Here is an 18,151-nt window from a genome sequence, read left to right on the forward strand (position 1 = left end):
AAAAGTTATAAGATGCAAGTAAAAAGAGATAGCATGAGTGAGACAGGAAGTAAATTAAAAATAGGAAGCTGAGAAAACGAAAAAAGCAGGGAAGAAATAAAAAGGGGAAAGTATCAAAATGAAAGAAAGAAGGGAGGACATCTTAACACCTGGGCAGTAGGTGAAACTTAGCACTTTGGTAGAACTTTAGTTTTTTGGATCATTTCGTGGCTGCCCTTCCAGAGCCATTTTTGCTTTTTGGGCAGTAAATCCTTAAAAAATTAAGCTTTAAGATGGATTGTTATTCGCCCTTTTCTCAGAAGAAAAACATTCCTAGAAGCATGACACTTCCTTAGCACCAACAACTTAAAACTAGAGGGATGGTTGGACTCACTCAATCTGCACACAACTGCCTTATAATTATGTTCAAAGTGGAAGGGGGGTATTTTAATTTCTGCTACTCCCGTGTGCGAACACGTCATAGGTTGGCATTATCTTCATCTATGTTTGTGATGTCATCGACCTACACAACAGTTCATAAATCCTCGCCTTTGTCTCTAGGAGGCAAAGTTAGAAAAGTAAAGGTGGGTGAAACTTGCAGAGTTTTACTGTGCGGAATTCTGCAGAGTTACCTAAAAACGCTGCAAGATTCCGCAGAGTTTCACAAGCTATAGAATTCCGGTTCATCATGCTGCAGGGAGCTTCTCCCACGCTGTAAAATCTTTGCAAACTGCACGTTGTTGCAAGCCAAAAGGTGCTGTTTCTTTCTGCCGCTTGAGTAGATTTTATAACCGAGCGTCAGCTTTTGCAATGTGAATAGCAACTTATTCAATTTGAGCGGTACCAACCTGCTGCGACTGCCCACATTGAGAAATCTCACCAGGAGGCTGTTTAGCGCTAATTTTCTCTCGTTCACCAATATAACACTGGCAAGCCTTGGGAGAGAAAAACTTCGCCACGTGGCGGTGGGTGGAATTTTTGCCAAACTCCACACGCTAAGCGGAGGGCAGAGTGGGCAAAACTCTGCGAACTGCGGCAGAGTGGAGGTTACCAACCACCCTTAGAAAAAAGGAGATTTTGACATTCTGGTAATGGTAAGGTTCAGCAATATTTATCATCTAGATTGAAACTAAGAGATTTCACCTGTGTCAAAGAAGAGATTTTAAGGAGAGACACTCTTTCTAGCCTGAGCTGACCTTGATTAAGATTCGTGTATGAAAGGCAGAAAATTACAAATGTCACAAAGGTGAAGCACAGAAGGATAATAAGAACAAAAGACGAGTTTTCCCACCCAGACTAATATGATCCTAGGAAATGCTGAGAGCACAGAACAGGGAAGGTGGAGAGCTCAACATCCCAACTCGAAACATGACGAAAACCCTAGTGCATATAATATTTGGTAACAGTATGTGAATTAACTCTCATCAGATATGCTTCCACTGGCTTGTTTTGCGCTTATATTTTGCCTGTATATTTGGGACACATTTCTTGTGGCAGGGAAGGTGTATCAGTGCTATTTATAAATAAAGTAACAATATCAAAGGTTACAAATATCAAACAGAGTCATCAATAGTTACATCACAGTTTATGGAATGAAGTACAAAGACGGTATCAAATAACTGTGATTTGAACTCAGAAATATGCAGTGCAATTTCAGCAGCAGCCATGTTCACCAGTCAACAATGGCTGAGATATTTACAAAGAGATCCGAGATCGAATCATAGCCCCAAATTGAAAGAGACAAGGAGGCGGCAGAACACGGCTCAGGTCAGCAAGTTGACAGTAAAACATATTTCTGAATGGTATTAAAACAGTACTTAATTGGTGCCGGTGTTTGCCAGTCCTGCGCACAGGAAATGATTTCTAAACAGCAGCACTTTTCTTTAGCAGAACTCCTGAACAACTAATTCAATACACTTGAGAAAAGATGCAACAGGTCTAGGCCATATTTACACTGTTTGGTAAACCTGGGATACACATAATGTCACACTCATATTGTGTTAAGGTTAGTGTTTAGCAGTGCTGGCAGAGATAGTGGGCACTGCCAAACACGGAGCCCTCCTGAGAAATAATTCGGGCCCTGGCACTTAAATGTTTACACTGCGTGAAAACTACTTTCAAAAGAATGAACATTCTTGACAGAAGAGAAGATGCTACCAGAATAGTTCAAATGAGATATTCCAAGAACATTTACATTATCTACGGTACAGAAAACATCAGAGCTTGCATGCCACTTTACAATTGAAAAGTAAGCGGTACGATTGACTGAAAATGCAAATCACTTCAAAGCAACAATGCCATGTTTGCATTTTTTGCAGAAAGAGAAAGTCCACTGATCACTTCTAGTGGTTACCATCTTCTGCAATACACATTAACAACATTCTGTTCCTCACTGAGTTGTCTGTGAAATACTCTGCCGCGTTTAGCCACAAATCTCTACATAAGTGCAATTAAAGCAATGAGCCCTGATGAGCACCCAAAGGATAAGTGCAGTAATTGAGCAATAAGGCTTCTGTGGGATCCCACCCAGTTCCCAGTAAAACAATGACTTTGTTTATCATTAAGAACTTACACTGTGCACTGCATGTATTATGCGCAAGGGATGGTGCCTCGGTACTTACTTCACCACATAAAAGAGTTCCCATGCTCTTGGCAGGGCATCTGCGCAAGATAGTTCATATGGCTTGATCTTATAAACATGAGATATAATAGTATATCCAGTGTCACTTGTCCCAATGGCACATCAAATATTTAGCCCTTGTGATTGGACACACTGGGCCAGATTCACAAAAAGCCTCCGCACTCGTGGCGGAGGCTCCACAGACGTGACGGCGTCTCCACAATCGTGGCGGAATCTCTCCAATGAGAATTCTCATTGCAGAGATTCTGCCACGATTGAGGAGACTCCACCACAAGTGTGGAGGCTGTTTGTGAATCTGGCCCTGTGACTCTAAGGGGTAATGATGAGAGCACTGTCTGTGTTCTGAAATAGGAGAATAGAGCTAGAGATGATGGGAAACTGAAGAACAGGTATGTGCCATACTGAAATCACAGACTCGTGACACCAATAGTGTTGCACTAGGCACAGCCAAAAAATGCTGTAGTGAGGTCCGGGGCAGTGCCTTGCACTGGGCAGACCTGGTTCACCAAAATGTAACCAAGTGGACTAAAAATCCAGATGACTAATTTTAGTAAAATAAAACTAAACTCGAATGTTGTATCCCTCATGGCAGGAAATAAAGTGTAGTCCTGCAATAAACCTTTAGTTATTTAGGTGCAATGTGCTGTTTAAGGGGCAAGGGGGTTCTAGATCACAAATGCACATAGCCACTAGCACATGTTAGAATGCAAGGGGCAAATCCATGTCTGTGCATTGCAAATAAACTGGGAGACCTTCCCGCTAAAGGCAAACAACCACATAGGCTAATTATTAATTTTAATATGAACCACTACGCAGCCCTAACAATTACACATGATGTAGGAGACATTACATCAAATTCTAATTCAATCTAAATCATTGCCCACAGCTGCAGCCATTTTTAGCTGTTAATTGCTCACTCTGCAAATATGGGCCAAGACGAGATACAAGGGAGGATGGACAACTAACAATGACTGGCATCCAATAGCATGAAGGCAAGAAGATTATTAGACCCCCCCATCAAGGTCACTGTCTCACACACATTCATAAACACACTTTTTCACCAGCTTCTTATTCTTTCTACACGCTTCCATGAACTGAGTATTCTGATTGGCTGAGCCAATGCCATCACAACTTAGAATCAGGGGATGTGACATTTTGAATTTTCAACATTAATTCGTTCAGCAGTCACAGATTGCAGAATTATTCAGCAAACAAGAATATCACTTTCAAGAGATGCTGTTTAAGGTGAATCGTGTGAAAGCTTTGCATATTAGCGGGAAAGTATCTCTTTTTGCAAGACCCATGTTTTATCGTAGACAAGCCATGGCACAGGACAAGTAGTCCATTTAAAGTCAGAGTTGTGTGTCAGGCACATGGTCGAAGGCTGAGTAAATGTGGCAGGTACCCTTTCATCCAGTGCCATAACATGACATATACAACATGTCCTGGACCAAACTCAACACAAGCACTCTCAAATGTCCCTAAAACAACATTAATCCCTCCAAACATCAGTTTATGTAAATTGTCATTTTTCCTATCAGCAAAAATAGATTTTTTTCAAATCCAGCTGTCCATCTTTGGGCTAATGGACAGACTCTGCTCCAGGTTTTCTTGTTTAACCCCTGTCCATGTAAGTGGTTCAATTTAGATGTGCTGTGTGTACATGCATTAGGTGTGGATATCCTGAAGGTCTAGGTTAACTGGTCCTCATGGACCAATGTCAGTTTCCACTGCTTCAAGCACTGTGAAGACTAGCTCCTCATTGGTTCATTCCATGTCACATTTGTTAAGCAGGCAGCTTTATCAGACTGATGCCACTGATCTCTGTGTCCTTCGTGCCAGACATTTAGTGCCCACTAACAAAAATAAGCATTTGTGGACCTGAGTCACACGGCCATAAAACTTAATTGAACTATTGTGCTTCCAAGACTCCCTCTGAGTCCAGCTTTCTACAAATCAGTGTTGACAGTCTGTACGTTGGTGGTGGAGCGGATGCTCTGAGAGGACGGCCCTTGCTTTAGACTCGCTTGCTCTATCCAAGCTTCTCTGTAGGGTAGGTTGACAGCTGGGAGTGTATCATCCTGGGATTGAGGCACTCTCCTGCACATGCGCAGCAAGGACTTCAACTCCAGGCGAAAGCTCTCATTGAGCCAGCAGTAGATGAATGGGTTGTAGCAGGTGCTGCTCATAGCAAACCAGTGCAAAGCAAAATAAAGGGCATTTTTGGTTTGAATGTTCAAGCTAGAGACAAGCAGCACATAGCAGTTCAAGGGGAACCAGCAGACGGCAAAGACCACCACAACCAGCACCAGCATTTTAATGCTCTTCTTCTTGTTCTTGCGGTGGGTGATGAACTGCTCGGTGGTAATGTCCCCAATAGCATTGCGCATCCACAACTTCTTGGCCAGGCGGGTGTAGGCAATGGTGATGATGACAAGGGGTAATAGGTACAGAAGTAAGAAGGTGCAAAGGTCAAGGTATTTCCAGAACAGTTTGGAAGGTTCCGGAAAGTCTGGTGTGCAAAGGCTCCGCACTGTAGTTTCACTAAAAATGAAGAAAACAGACATGTCAACTACAGTTTACAACTGCATTATACAGAACAGTTTTTCATTAACTCTCATTATTTTTTACACATTAACCCTTAATGTTGGACTTTTGAACGATTTATTTGATTTGGGCAAGTACAAGTGTAACTCTCACATTAGCAACCCATTTCAGAACTTCAGCTTATGCTTAAAACTCAACCACATATATTAAGTCTCTGTGCCACTGTGAACGCAAGGGCAATATGGCTGCCCAACCCATGTAGGGTGTTTGGGTGTTTCCTTCCCCTCATGTTTTAATAAGTAACTTTTTGTTGAAGTGATTCACATCAATATAGATAAAACATGCATGACCACCAAATCCGATATTTGTCTCCTATTTCTGAATATTTTGCCATAATGTACACTGTCTGAAAGTTTAAAAGAAAGGAAATGTACACGGATGAACCAAACTATGTGCCAGATTTACAATAATGTAAAATGCAGTACACACAGAAATAGGAAAATATGAGGAGAAATAATCATGGAGGTGTAGCAGTTTTGGAGCATTTTTAATGTATACCACTCATGGTAAATCTGAAAATGCAACAAAACCCATTGGTGCTGTGCCAGAACACCCATGCTGCACCCATGGAATGCCTCCTCAGGGAAGAGTAACGCAACACATCGATTTGCGCAATGTTACTCTGGATTTATCAAGCCACACAAGGTGCCTTGTGTGTTTTGATAAATACTGCTTAAGGGTTGCGTCAATTTTGCGCCCCATTGCATGATGCTAAAGCAGTGCAACCATTTGATAAGTCTGACCCTCTTTTTTAAAACTCTACTGCAAAGAAATTGGTGACAAGCAGAAATGTGACAGTAAATTTGTTCTGCTTAACTGGTTGTGAAGTCTTCTTTTAAAAATATCTTATGGGTTTAAAGCAGTGCCTAATTTGTAAATAAAAAGGTGCTGGTGCACAAAGACCTCCTCTTAAACACGCGCGGCCGCTGCAGTTAAATGTGTGAACATGGAATATTGAGGCGGACTAATCCTGAAGCCATCTCAGGCCTCTTCTATCCATAGAAAGCCACTCCCTGCCCCATCAGCTCTCTCCAGCAGCTTTCTACTTTCTTCCTTTGTGACGCTTTTTCGTTTTTCCCTTTTTCTGTCTTTCCCATGTGTATCTTTTGCTAGCAGCAAATGCTTGAGGCAGAAGAATAACCCCTGGCACTCAAAAATAAATGCTGGTGCTCAGCACCGGAAACAACAAGCACAAATTAAGCACTGGTTTAAAGCACCTTGTAACACTCACTGTCTTATGTAACACACCCTTTACATTGATTTACAAACATATGATTTATTCTCAATGTATAATGTGTACATGTAATATAAAGCGCTCTGCCATCTGACATCCTGCATTTGGATGAGTAGCGCCATAAAAGAAATAAAAGAAAATAGTGGTAGTTGAATTTTTATTTGTGTAAATACTGAGGGAGACCAGCACTTCTGACATTTCTACAGTGCATGCATATCTCTTATATAAATGGGGTGACCAAACTCAAAAGCATGCTTCTCCTAAGTATCTATTAAGGGATAACAAGATGTGTCCATTTGTTTACCCTCCATTGCATTTGCATCTAGATGGGAGGATCCACATAGCTCTCCTGGCTAGGCCACTGGAATAAAAGGATGTCTGATGTCCCCTTAAATTTGGCCATGGCTTTGAGCCCAGCTGAAAATTACACAGGAACCTGCAAGAGCAAGATAAAGGGTGTATGAAGTGTCTGGCAGTGAAGTGAAGAGGGATCAGTTGGATTCAAGACTACGCTGCCACCGAAAGTTATTCTTTTACAAATAAAGCACTGCCCGGCTGTCCCTGGAGGACAGGATATTTGATGGGGCAGAGCAGGAGACAAGTTAGGGTGGAAGAGTAGAGAGCCATAGTGGTCAGGACCCATGAAGACGGTGCGAAGAGGGGGTAGCCAGAATTTGTAAAGGAGACCTTAACCTGGAGGCAATAGTGCCTGAAAATATGGGATTGTATGAGGGACTGAAGTGGGGTAGGAAACATACCTGGTTTGGGGCACCAAATGGGGACAGGTGGCAAAGACTACCAGGGGATGAAAAAGAGATTTGCGCTTCAGAATGTGAGACTTACACAACTTGGAGTATATCACACATAAAAAATTAAAACAAATAATAACAAATTACACCACATAGGGAGCAGTGTCAGATAATTTATAGCAATTGCAGTTTCTAGACCCATTTCACAAAAGTTAATCATTGCAAACCAATCCGAGATCTCCTTGAGGATTACTTCAGACAAACATTTCACTTCCCAAAAATGTCCTTCTCCAAAATTCAGCTAATCGGACTCAGTTCCTGCATATTTCAAAGTATCGTACGTGGGTGAGCTCAGTCTCAAGAAAGCATCTGGCCCTTCCATACCTTTGCTGGACACCCCTGTTATGAGACAAGGCTTAAGTAACACAACTGTGCCCTGAGCTAACATAGTCATGCAAGACATTATTCGAACTCCATTTTAATTTGGATAGAGAGCAGTTTCCCATTTACCCTTGGTCTCTTCTCTACAAAGAGGCGACATGTCAGCATTAAAATCTGTTTTTGATCCGGGTAGCCTAATAACAGATCATGGGCTGCGTTGAACAACCTTCTGATAAGTACTGATTTGTTACAACCTGTTTTTAAAGTAATTATTATTCCAAGCACCAAACTCAGAAATTGTGACTCTTCTATAAGAGGTGAAGCCTCAAAAAGACCGCCCCCTTTGTAGCTGGCAGTAAAATACTCATAACAGAGCTGGGGAAATCAACTATTTTACTTTGGAAAATATGCTTTTATCTTTTTTTAGTTGTAGTGTTTCGAGAATGGATAAGTTTTTCACGTTAAAAAAGCTTAAAGGAAATAATAATAAAACGAGTACTGACAAACCAGTGAGTTTGTCTGTAACCTGCTAACACGTCAACAGCATTTGTACATTTCCGAGCCTATGTTTGCACATTAAAGCCAGACCTACTGACTTTGCCAGTGCTTGTTTGCTTCTCAGAACAAAGGTTCTGACAGACAGCTAAGCCTGCACAGTCGTAGGATGTGGACAGGGTTGCTAAACAGGAGTTTGTCTTATGCAAAAACTTTCCTACAGCCTGGTGTTAGCCACTGTACTAATTAACTGGGTACAAGGGAAATGGAGGGATATTCTTTAAATGACACTGAAAGCAAAGGAAAGACTTGATGTTCTCTAAGTTGACACTCTAGTTATTTTAAGACCACTTTTGTAAGGGTGTCCCAGCCACTTCTTCCCCACCCTGCAGTTCTTCTTCTCCTTTCACTGCTCATGCTGGAGACAAGAATCTGGTTCTTCCATGCTGAAGAAACCACCAAATGGGAAGCCCCAACTTGCTGCAGGGACTAGGGACCATATTTATGGGCTTTTGGCGTAGGGCAGCGCAGCGTCATCTTGTTGAGCTCGCTGCGTCAAAGGCAAAGGGGAGGAATGTACCGCATCTACGGCATATGGCCCATTCCTGTTCTTTCCCTCTGCACTGGTGCTGTTTCAGCAGGTTAGTGCCGACACAGGCATTCTTGCACCATAAGGCAAGGGTGCCTGCATTCCATGCAGGATTGTTTTAGTGCAGGAAGGGAGACCATCCTGCACAATAACAATCCTGGGAGCCTTTCTCCTCTTTCTATATGTGCTGCAGAATATAGCACACATAAAAAGAGGAAAAAACAAGGAGAATTACAGATATTGGGGAGGCGTAAAGTTTTGGCACATCCCCAGGATTACAAGGTTGGGTAAATCTGGGGATGCGTCAAAATCTATTGGTGTTGTGTGGGAACACCAACCACAACACCCATGGAATGCGTCCCTAATGCAGAGTAAGCAAGTGCAGTGATTTGCACTGCCTTGCCTTATTACTTATCTATGAGGCCATTCAAAGCCACGCTAAATGGCTTTGCATGGCCGCACAGAGATGATTTAAAGGTTTGCATTGCCATTGCATCACAAAAAGCAACACAACAGCAGTGCAAGGGGCTCGTAAATATGCCCATAGTTCTTTTACTGTGGTTAGAGGTACTGCTCCCTCTTATCACCCCTTCGTCTCTGTTCACCTGCACCTTAATCCCTATCTCCAGCCACCTCAACTCTAGTCAGTTGTCATATGATACAGACCACCTCATACATCTGTCCCCAGGACACCACCACTTCCCCAGCAAAGGTCTGTAAATTATTCGGCAGCTGGTACATTGGTTGTTCTTTAGTTGCAGAACTTCCAACTGCACCAGCAGACCCAGAATCCACAGCACTGGCTGCGGATGCGTAATTTTTGGACTCACTGCCCCCACCTTGTATGTCAGAGTATAGAGGACAAAAACATTGAGAAGGTAAGTATTCATACATAAGTATAGATTTTGGTGTTCTTAAATCCACACCAACTCACCTTGAAGTTATATATTGTCATGTATATGAAATTAAAAATAGCAAATCTATACTTAGGTGTGTATACACACCTTCACAATATTGTGGTAGTCAACACTGTGGCCACAATACTTAGATTGGTTAATATTAAAAAAAGCTCCACTTGTTGTACAAAGTCTGTAGTTAAAGAATAACACCACGAGAACAAGCACTAGATATCACCATGGATATATATATATATATATATATATATATATATATATATATATATATATATATTTCCAACCAATTGCCACTAATTACTGCTGATCTTTCAGTATGAGTGCTTATGTCACAATTGTGGCCATCACGTGATAAATTCCAAAAGAAAGCCCCAAAACAGAGAAGAACAGAGCACTCAGCGGACTCCAGCCATAGCGTTTATTCATCTAATGCGTTTCGACGTACAAGTCTTTTTCAATGTTGGTGATTAACAAAATGCCACAGCATAGATCTTTAAATGCTGCAAAGTTCAATCCTATTGGATGAAAGGCCACATTTAGCAGATAGCAAAAGAGGAATGCTCTTTTCATGTATCTTAAGTAGATGTTATTCCACATTGGTGCACCCAGTCAGCAGCATTGGGGACTGTCGGCACCCAGGTCACATGGCTGGGCCCCGGGGATGGGGTCCCTGGGGCCAAGATCGCCACATTCTCCCAACCCCACCTAAAAAAACAACTAGGCCACGCCCTGAGAGATGGGCTCCCAGGGGCCGAGATCAGCCTGGGGAAGGGGGCCGCACAGCCCATTCCCCAAAAGAATGAAATGTTTAGGCCAGACCCCGGGATAGGTTCCCCTGGGCTGAGATCAGCTTGGGAAGGGGCACGCAGCCCCACTCCCAACCAAAAACAAAACTGTATGCTGGGGCCCTGCGGATGGGGTCTCCGGGGACGATATCGGCTTGAGGAGGGAGGGCCATGCGTTAAAAAAACATAGAAATTCACTAAAGAAACAAAGGTTACACGGTCGTTTTAGTTAGGAAATAGAAATTTTAAAAAACATAGAAATTCACTCAAAAATCCAAAGGTTACAGGGACGTTATAATTAGGCTCCCATTTTGAACATGCAAAACCATATATATATATATATATATACATATACATATACATATATATATATACATATATTTATATATATATATATATATGTATATATATATATATATATTACTTTACATATTATTATTACCATGGATATTAAATATACTGTTGCATAAATGGAAAGCAAAAACATATTAAATTACCTTTATCCCTTTTCAGTCATATTCTAAGAAAAACATGACTCCGTTGCAGAAAAACCTCAGGTGTTCCTCTGGTATTCCTTAGAGTTAAACAGATTGTAGGTTTATCAAAGTTACCTGAGTTTTTTCTTGTTACATATTAGGCGCAAACACTTTGGCCCATATTTATACTTTTGTAGCGCTTTGTTTGCATCATTTTTTGATGCAAAAGTGGCGCAAACTTACAAAACATAATTGTAAAATTGAAAAAGTGGCGCTAAGAAAAGTATAAATATGGGCCTTTGTTGGTGGCAGGTTCAGCTAAGAGGGCAGCAATTAAAGCCACCTTGATTTGTTTATGTTGTCATCTTCTTAAACATATGAAGCCCAAATCACAAAGGTAAACATATTCTTTTGGTCTAAGTCTAAGATTACAACTTTTGGGTATTCACAAAGGTAAGTTATAAGTAGTATCTTTATGTCCGCATTTGGGGTGGAATCTCTGCCCTCAGGGTGCAATCTCTGCACTAGGGTCGGAGATCCATCCAAAGTGTAGAGATTCCACTTCCGATGCGGAGAGTTCACTCCAGGTGCTTAGATTACAATCCGGGTGCAGACGTAAAAATACTACTCATAACTTACCTTTGTAAATTGCGAAAAGTTATAAATTTTGGGGCTTTTTTAAGAGCCCCCAGCGCCATTCGAATGCCATATTAGCATAATTTTTTTACACTAATGTGGCGTTAGAAGCCCAAAAATGGCGTGCCATATATACAAAGTGGCGCAAAGCATGCATTGCGCCACTTTGTAATCTTTGCGGCAGGCATTATGTATGCAAAGGGGGCGTTCCCCCATTAAGGGGGGGGGGCAAAAAAAATGGTGCGAGGAAATCTAAGAGATTTCCTTGTGCCATTTTTTTCAATTGCTTACAGTGGGCCTCCAGTGTTTTGCAGGATTAGCGTCAGAATTTTTTACATTAATCCTGCAAAGCGCCAGAGTAGCGTAACAAATTCTGATATGGTGCGCCATATTTTAAATACGGTGCACACATGGTGGCGTTAGGGGGGGTGGGCTAGTGCAGCACCACTTTTCTTAAATATGCCCCTTCGAATTTTGGCCTAAACAAAAACCCGATGTTTAATTTTGTGAATCGGGCCATTGTTTACAAAGAAGCGATAGATGGAATGCTTGAACTAAACTCAGCCACTGGTAATTACTCGGGCCGCATCCCAGTCCATCACTATTTTGCACACTATGCTACCTCAATTTGGACCCAGTGATATGCAAATCAGCCTTGACCATGCTCCAACAGGAACAGTCCAGCCCAAACAGCGAAGCCAGGTACTCCCCAAGTGCAGACCTAAGATACTAATGGTAAATGCTGTTTCTGAATTCCCAAAGTTGTAAACTTAGACGTGTGGTCTACGTTTAGATCAAATGTCTAAGTTTACCTTTGTGAATCGAGCCCAAGAAACACAGTAATTACCAGTATCTGAGATTAATTCAAGTTTTCTCTTCATCACTTTTTGTATACTTTAGGGTTTAAAGAACTGACATATTTTATATTAAAATTAGGTTGCACAAATAAGCTGATTAAAAAGCAGCCTGCCTGTCCAGGGCCTAGTAAATGAAATGAATGAGTCATGCATGCTCGCGTCCCCGGAAAATAATTTCTCTCCAGAGTCGTTTGCTATCTCAGCCTTTTCCAACTGCTTTAAAACCTGCTTAACTCGACTAAAGACAGGCGGTGGGGTTCATCTGGCAGCACTCACCTTTAACTACAAGATGTATTTATAAATTTAATTTGCAAGCGGCGGCGTGACCTTTCTCGAGCGACTGCCATAGCTACTTACTTATCTTTTTTAACTTAATGTCATGGACCAAGATGTTGCTTCTTAAAGTAACACTTCTTGTTACAGCAAGCACAAACCTACATACTTGAAATAAGAAGAGAAGCAAGCATTTGCACTGCAATGGGTCTCGCATTTGCTCGAGTTAGAGCTATTAGCGTTGTAAACTCCTAACCAGACTTTTCTTGCCACATAAACTGAAAATGAAAAGTAAAACAGTGTCACAAGAAGCGAGCCGACGGCCGCCATGAGCGCAAAGCAGACACACCAAAGGAAAGAGAAGTTCACTTGCAGTGAAACGTATCAGCAAAAGTTCACTTATCCATGTAACAGGCAAAAGTGCAATTATCCAGGTAACAGGGTTGATATCATGCAAAGAGCTCGACTACTGCCCAGAGAGATCGTGCTGCCTACGAAATAAAGAGAAAAAGTAGTCCATAAACCATATGGAAAACATGGAGCCTCGTCTGTTTTCAGTAGTTGGCCAGTGCTCTCGAGAAGGGCTAAACTCAGGAAAAGGCATGACGTATGCATGCCTTTCACTATTGAAATCAAGTAAATTTAAAAAGGCAAGCCTACGAACCAACCAAACTGATGGGCGTGACATGGGCGTGGTTACAACAGGGACAGAGCGCTTTCTGCGCTCGACCCTTAAAAATGAACCAAGACTTAGATTAAATGAAAGATGGGCTGATAAAATGAACACACAATAATGCAATCTTCCTTTTGTATCACTAAGCTGCAGTATTTAGGAAGTAGGGCACACTGCACACATGAACACATCCGGAATCCCTCAACAGAAAGTAGGGACAGAATGACATCACCTCCTGCTTACAATGAACCCTCTTTATCAAGGTGATGTAGAGCTCCAGCCTCCAATGCTTCTTGGTCGGCACAATGGATGCTTTACTGACGTGTCTATTGCATGTGCCCCATCAGTTCTTAGTGGTAAATCGTAGACCGTCAACTAAGGAGGCTGCGATTATAATAATCTTGGATCTCACTGTGTTGTGTGGACCGGAGGGAGAGAGAAAGAGGGAGGGAAAGAGATAGAGAGTGCACACTGACTACATCTACAGACCGCTCTCGCCTTATCCAATCATATCTCTCAAAGGGACTGTGCCAATTAAGGGGAGGCTTTTCAGGACAGTCATCAGCCGCAACCTTAAGCGCTGATGGTAAGATGACCAAGATGGCGCCTGTAAAAACCCTGCCACCATTTTGCACCATATTTCCCAATGGGACAGAGACTACATATATTTGAAACTATGCCACCAGCACCCCAATCCTCGTGCCTAAAGGTGATGTTGAGTAAGGAACGAGCATGGCACAGCAGGCTGCTTCAAAGTGAAGCCACTTCAACCAGAACATTTTTGTTCACTCAGCTTTCTGACAGCTGAGACGGGAAACCTTCAAGCAACTCCTGACTCTGTCAGAGTAATTTATTGTGCACAGTGCAGACACCACAGGTAGCCAGACATGTAGACATACAGGCAGGGCCTCCTCCGTGCTAAGCATGCATACATTTACCCAAATAAACAAAGCTCATTGGCAGCAATAGTGGGGTCTCGAGCTGAGCTAAAAATAAACAGATGCCAGGAAAGCAAGCTTTTGAGGTTTATGAAATGAACACCACGAAATCAGGATAATACAGTTAATACTGCAAGTACCTGACATCCATTCTTATATATTGCATGGTGTTATTGAACACACAGTAGTAGTTTCAAAGCCAATTACAGAGGGGGGATATATCCCACCTGTACAATTCATTCCATAGTTTATCGGAAATACATCATTTAAATGAGCCGATGGCCGCAAAGCAAACACGTAAAAGGAAACAAGAGATAGCTCGCAGTTAAACTATCAAAGTGCACTTATCCATGTTATAGGCAAAACTGCAATTATCTATGTAAGAGGGTCAATGTCTTGCAAACCGTTCAACTACTGCCCAGCGAAATCGCGCCGGATAAAATAAAGAGAAAAAGTAATGCAGAAACCATACGGAAAACATGGAGCCTCGTATGTTTTCAGTAGTTGGCCAGTGCGCTCGAGGTGGGATAAACACCCGAAAAGGCCTGACATATGCATGACTTCCACTAATGAAAGCAAGCAAATTTTAAAAGGCAAGCCCTCGAACCAACCAAACTCATGGGCGTGGTTATAAACCTGTAGAGAGAAAGCAACAGAGACAGAGCCCTTTGCGTGCTGGACCTAAAACATTATGCAGTAACACTTCTACGTGGCTGTCATCTTTACACTTCGAGGTGGCTGTTATCTTTACATCATCTTTTATCATTTCATGAAGGATAGTTTCTGGGGCCCCCTGTGTAATGATTGAGGAAATATGCAGCCTGATTTAGAGTTCTGTTCAATGGATAACAAAGGTGTCATATGTAATGCAAGCAAGAAAAATGGACCCACCACACCTTATCATCCGCTTTAGTAGTAACAGAAATATAAAATTAGGATGCAGTTGGTCTTCTTGGACTCCCACACCCCGGTGTCACTGCACCTGCTGCACTGTTGTTATCTACCTCCCTGGCTAGCTTCTGATGATTGCTGGAGCACATGCTAAAGTCGGTGGGGCATCCACCGATCTCATTTGTGCAAGCGTCCCCTATATTCCTGGGTCTGCCCTTTCTTTATTTAGGGAATGTCATTACAATCGTTAGTTGGTGTTTCGTTCTCGTCTTTTGACTGAGCCGTGTTTTATGCCCTGTTGTGATGTGCGGTCTCTGCTGCTGCACCCGCAGGGATTTCAGCGTGAACATCTCTGAAGGAAAGAAGCATTTTTGTCGATTTGTACATATGGTAGAGCAGCTGCTGCTGAAGGTGTTAATTACTTGCATCCCCAAACGGACCCTCATTCGTATCCTATTTTTCTGGTTATGGATGTAATTTTATTACAGCAATCATAAGTGTGTGTAGAAAACCAGACATACCAGCTAAAATGGATGCCAGCATCATCATGCTGACTTGTCAGGGACAATTTAAAGACATGTACTTTAAGTCTCCTTTCAGCAGTGCTTAATTTGTGCTTGTTGTTTTCGGTGTTGAGCACCGGCACTTATTTTTGAGGGCCATTTGCTGGGAGCAAAAGACACATATGGGAAAGACAGAGGAAGGGAAAAACGAAAAAGTGCCACAAAGGGAAGAAAGTAGAAAGCTGCAAGAGTGATCTGAAAGGGCAGGGAGTGGCTGTAAATGGCTTAAAGAGGCCTGCAATGGCTTCAGGATTACGCTGCCTCAGTATTCCGTGTTTGCACATTTAATTGCCGCAGCCGCATGTTTCAGTGGAGAGCTCTGGGCACCGGCACCTTTTTATTGACAAATTAAGCACTGCCTTTCTGAGTAACCTTTGCTTCCTAATGCTCATATAAAACAGGTCAAAGCAGGAAGGACTCTACCACAAGTCTCGGGTTCCAAATAAACTATATTATTTAGCATTGCTTAGGTCTATAAAGGTAAACACGGATCGGTGATGCGGACACAAGACAATGAAATGGTTAAGCAAGAAGGAAGGGGCAGAAAGAAAGAGTGTGAAAGCTGTGTGCCATCTGTTCTTTCAGTAAAGAAGAAAGGTGGAAACTGAGAAGGAACATGGAAAGGGGAAATAACATAGAAATGAATGAAGGAAGGGACGTGAGGGGGAGATAGAAAAATAGGAAAAGAAAGATCGGGTGAGAAAAGAGGAACGCGTGGAAGGTGGAGTGTGAAGGCAAGAGAGAAGGAGTGAAGGGAACAAGGATGCTAGAGAGGGACAGTGAAGAAAGGAAAGATGAAAGAAAGGGAAGAAAAAAATGAAGAAAGGAAGGGAGATGAAGAAAGGATTGTAGAAGGAAGAGCTTTGAAAGAGAATGAAGGGATGGAGGGAATTGGAGGGGGAGATGAAAGAAAGAATGAAAGAAAGAGAGAAAGGAAGAAAGAAAGTGTTGGAAAATGATGATTATGGAAGGGAAGGAGGTGAGGAAAAAAGTAGGGATGGAAGAATGAAAAGCAGGACGGAAGAAAGGAAGGGAGCAATGTAGGAAGGAAGGAGATAAGAAAGGGAATACATAATTGTGAAAGTATTGAAGGCAGGAAAGAATGGAAAAATGAAGGGAAAAGGGAAGCTGGGAAGTAACATAAAAAGAAAGAATAATGAAAGGAAGGATGGAAGAAAGAAAGAGGACAGACAAGCAGGACGATGAGGAAGTGGTCAAGGGTAAGAAGAAAGTAGATAGCAAGAACGAAAAGAAGGAAAGGATGGAGAAAATAGGAAGGACAATGGAAGGAAGGACATGAGGTTAGAAGGAATGAAGGAGGGAAGGAAAGAACGAAGGCAGAGACAGAAGGAGTAGGGGAGGGAAGGAAGGAAGTGATAGACTGGACTAAAGAGGGACACATTGGCCCTCATTCTGACCCTGGCGGTCGGTGATAAAGCGGCGGCCAACCCGCCAACAGGCCGGCGGTCCAAAATATGCAATTCTGACCCTGGCGGGAACCGCCAACACAGCCCGCCGCATTAACACTCCGCCCGCCACGGCGGAACAAACAAACAGCGCGGCGGTCCCCGCCAACAGCCAGGCGGCAGACAATGTACCGCCCACCCTATCATGACCCACCAATCCGCCACCTTTTCCGGGGCGGGAGCACCGCCGACAAAAACACGGCGGAAACAGACTACGAACGGGAAAACGCTCACCTCCACACACCCACCCACCCACACCCACTACAACACACACATCAATGCATTCCCACAGATCACTGTCACAACCCACAAACCCCCCCCTCCGAAATAATGCAAAGACCAAAAGAAGAGATCTTAAACGGGCAGATATATTGAAAAATGGACAGCAGTAATCCAAATAAATAAATAAACTATGTACACAATATATACATCTACTATATGTAGTCCAACCACTGTCCGTGGACCATAGGGGTCCTGAGCAAAGGGGCAAGGCCCAGTCCCACGACAAGAACTCCACGGAGAGAACACTGCAGGGGCATCAGAAAGAAAAAAGGACAGGCACCTCAGGGGGAAGGGAAGGGGGGGCACCTCAGCCACTTGAGTACACGACGCCAGATCCACGAGGGGACTCCATGACCACTGGCCCATCCTGGGGAGAGCAAAGCCACAGCCCATACAGTCCATACAGTGGGTGGCCTGCCCACTGGGCCATCCTGGGGAGAGCAAAGCCACAGTCCATACAGTCCATACAGTGGGTGGCCTGCCCACTGGGCCATCCTGGGGAAAGCAAAGCCACAGTCCATACAGTCCATACAGTGGGTGGCCTGCCCACTGGGCCATCCTGGGGAGAGCAAAGCCACAGTCCATACAGTCCATACAGTGGGTGGCCTGCCCACTGGGCCATCCTGGGGAGTGCAAAGCCACAGTCCATACAGTGGTTGGCCTGCCCACTGGGCCATCCTGGGGAGAGCAAAGCCACAGTCCATACAGTCCATACAGTCCAT

General features: G+C 43.0%; 1 protein-coding gene across 1 annotated transcript in view; it reads right to left on the reverse strand.

Annotated features, from left to right (window-relative positions):
* Nucleotides 1-1,548: 1,548 nt before the first annotated feature.
* LOC138261357 (G-protein coupled receptor 83-like) overlaps nucleotides 1,549-18,151 on the reverse strand; it is a 769,995-nt gene continuing 753,392 nt past the window's right edge. The window contains exon 5 of the mRNA XM_069210228.1: nucleotides 1,549-5,164. Coding sequence (XP_069066329.1) covers nucleotides 4,570-5,164 — 595 coding nt within the window. The 3' untranslated portion in view covers nucleotides 1,549-4,569. The remainder of the gene's footprint in view (nucleotides 5,165-18,151) is intronic.

The sequence above is a fragment of the Pleurodeles waltl genome, chromosome 2_1, assembly GCF_031143425.1.
Source record: "Pleurodeles waltl isolate 20211129_DDA chromosome 2_1, aPleWal1.hap1.20221129, whole genome shotgun sequence".
In the NCBI taxonomy this organism is placed as follows: domain Eukaryota; kingdom Metazoa; phylum Chordata; class Amphibia; order Caudata; family Salamandridae; genus Pleurodeles; species Pleurodeles waltl.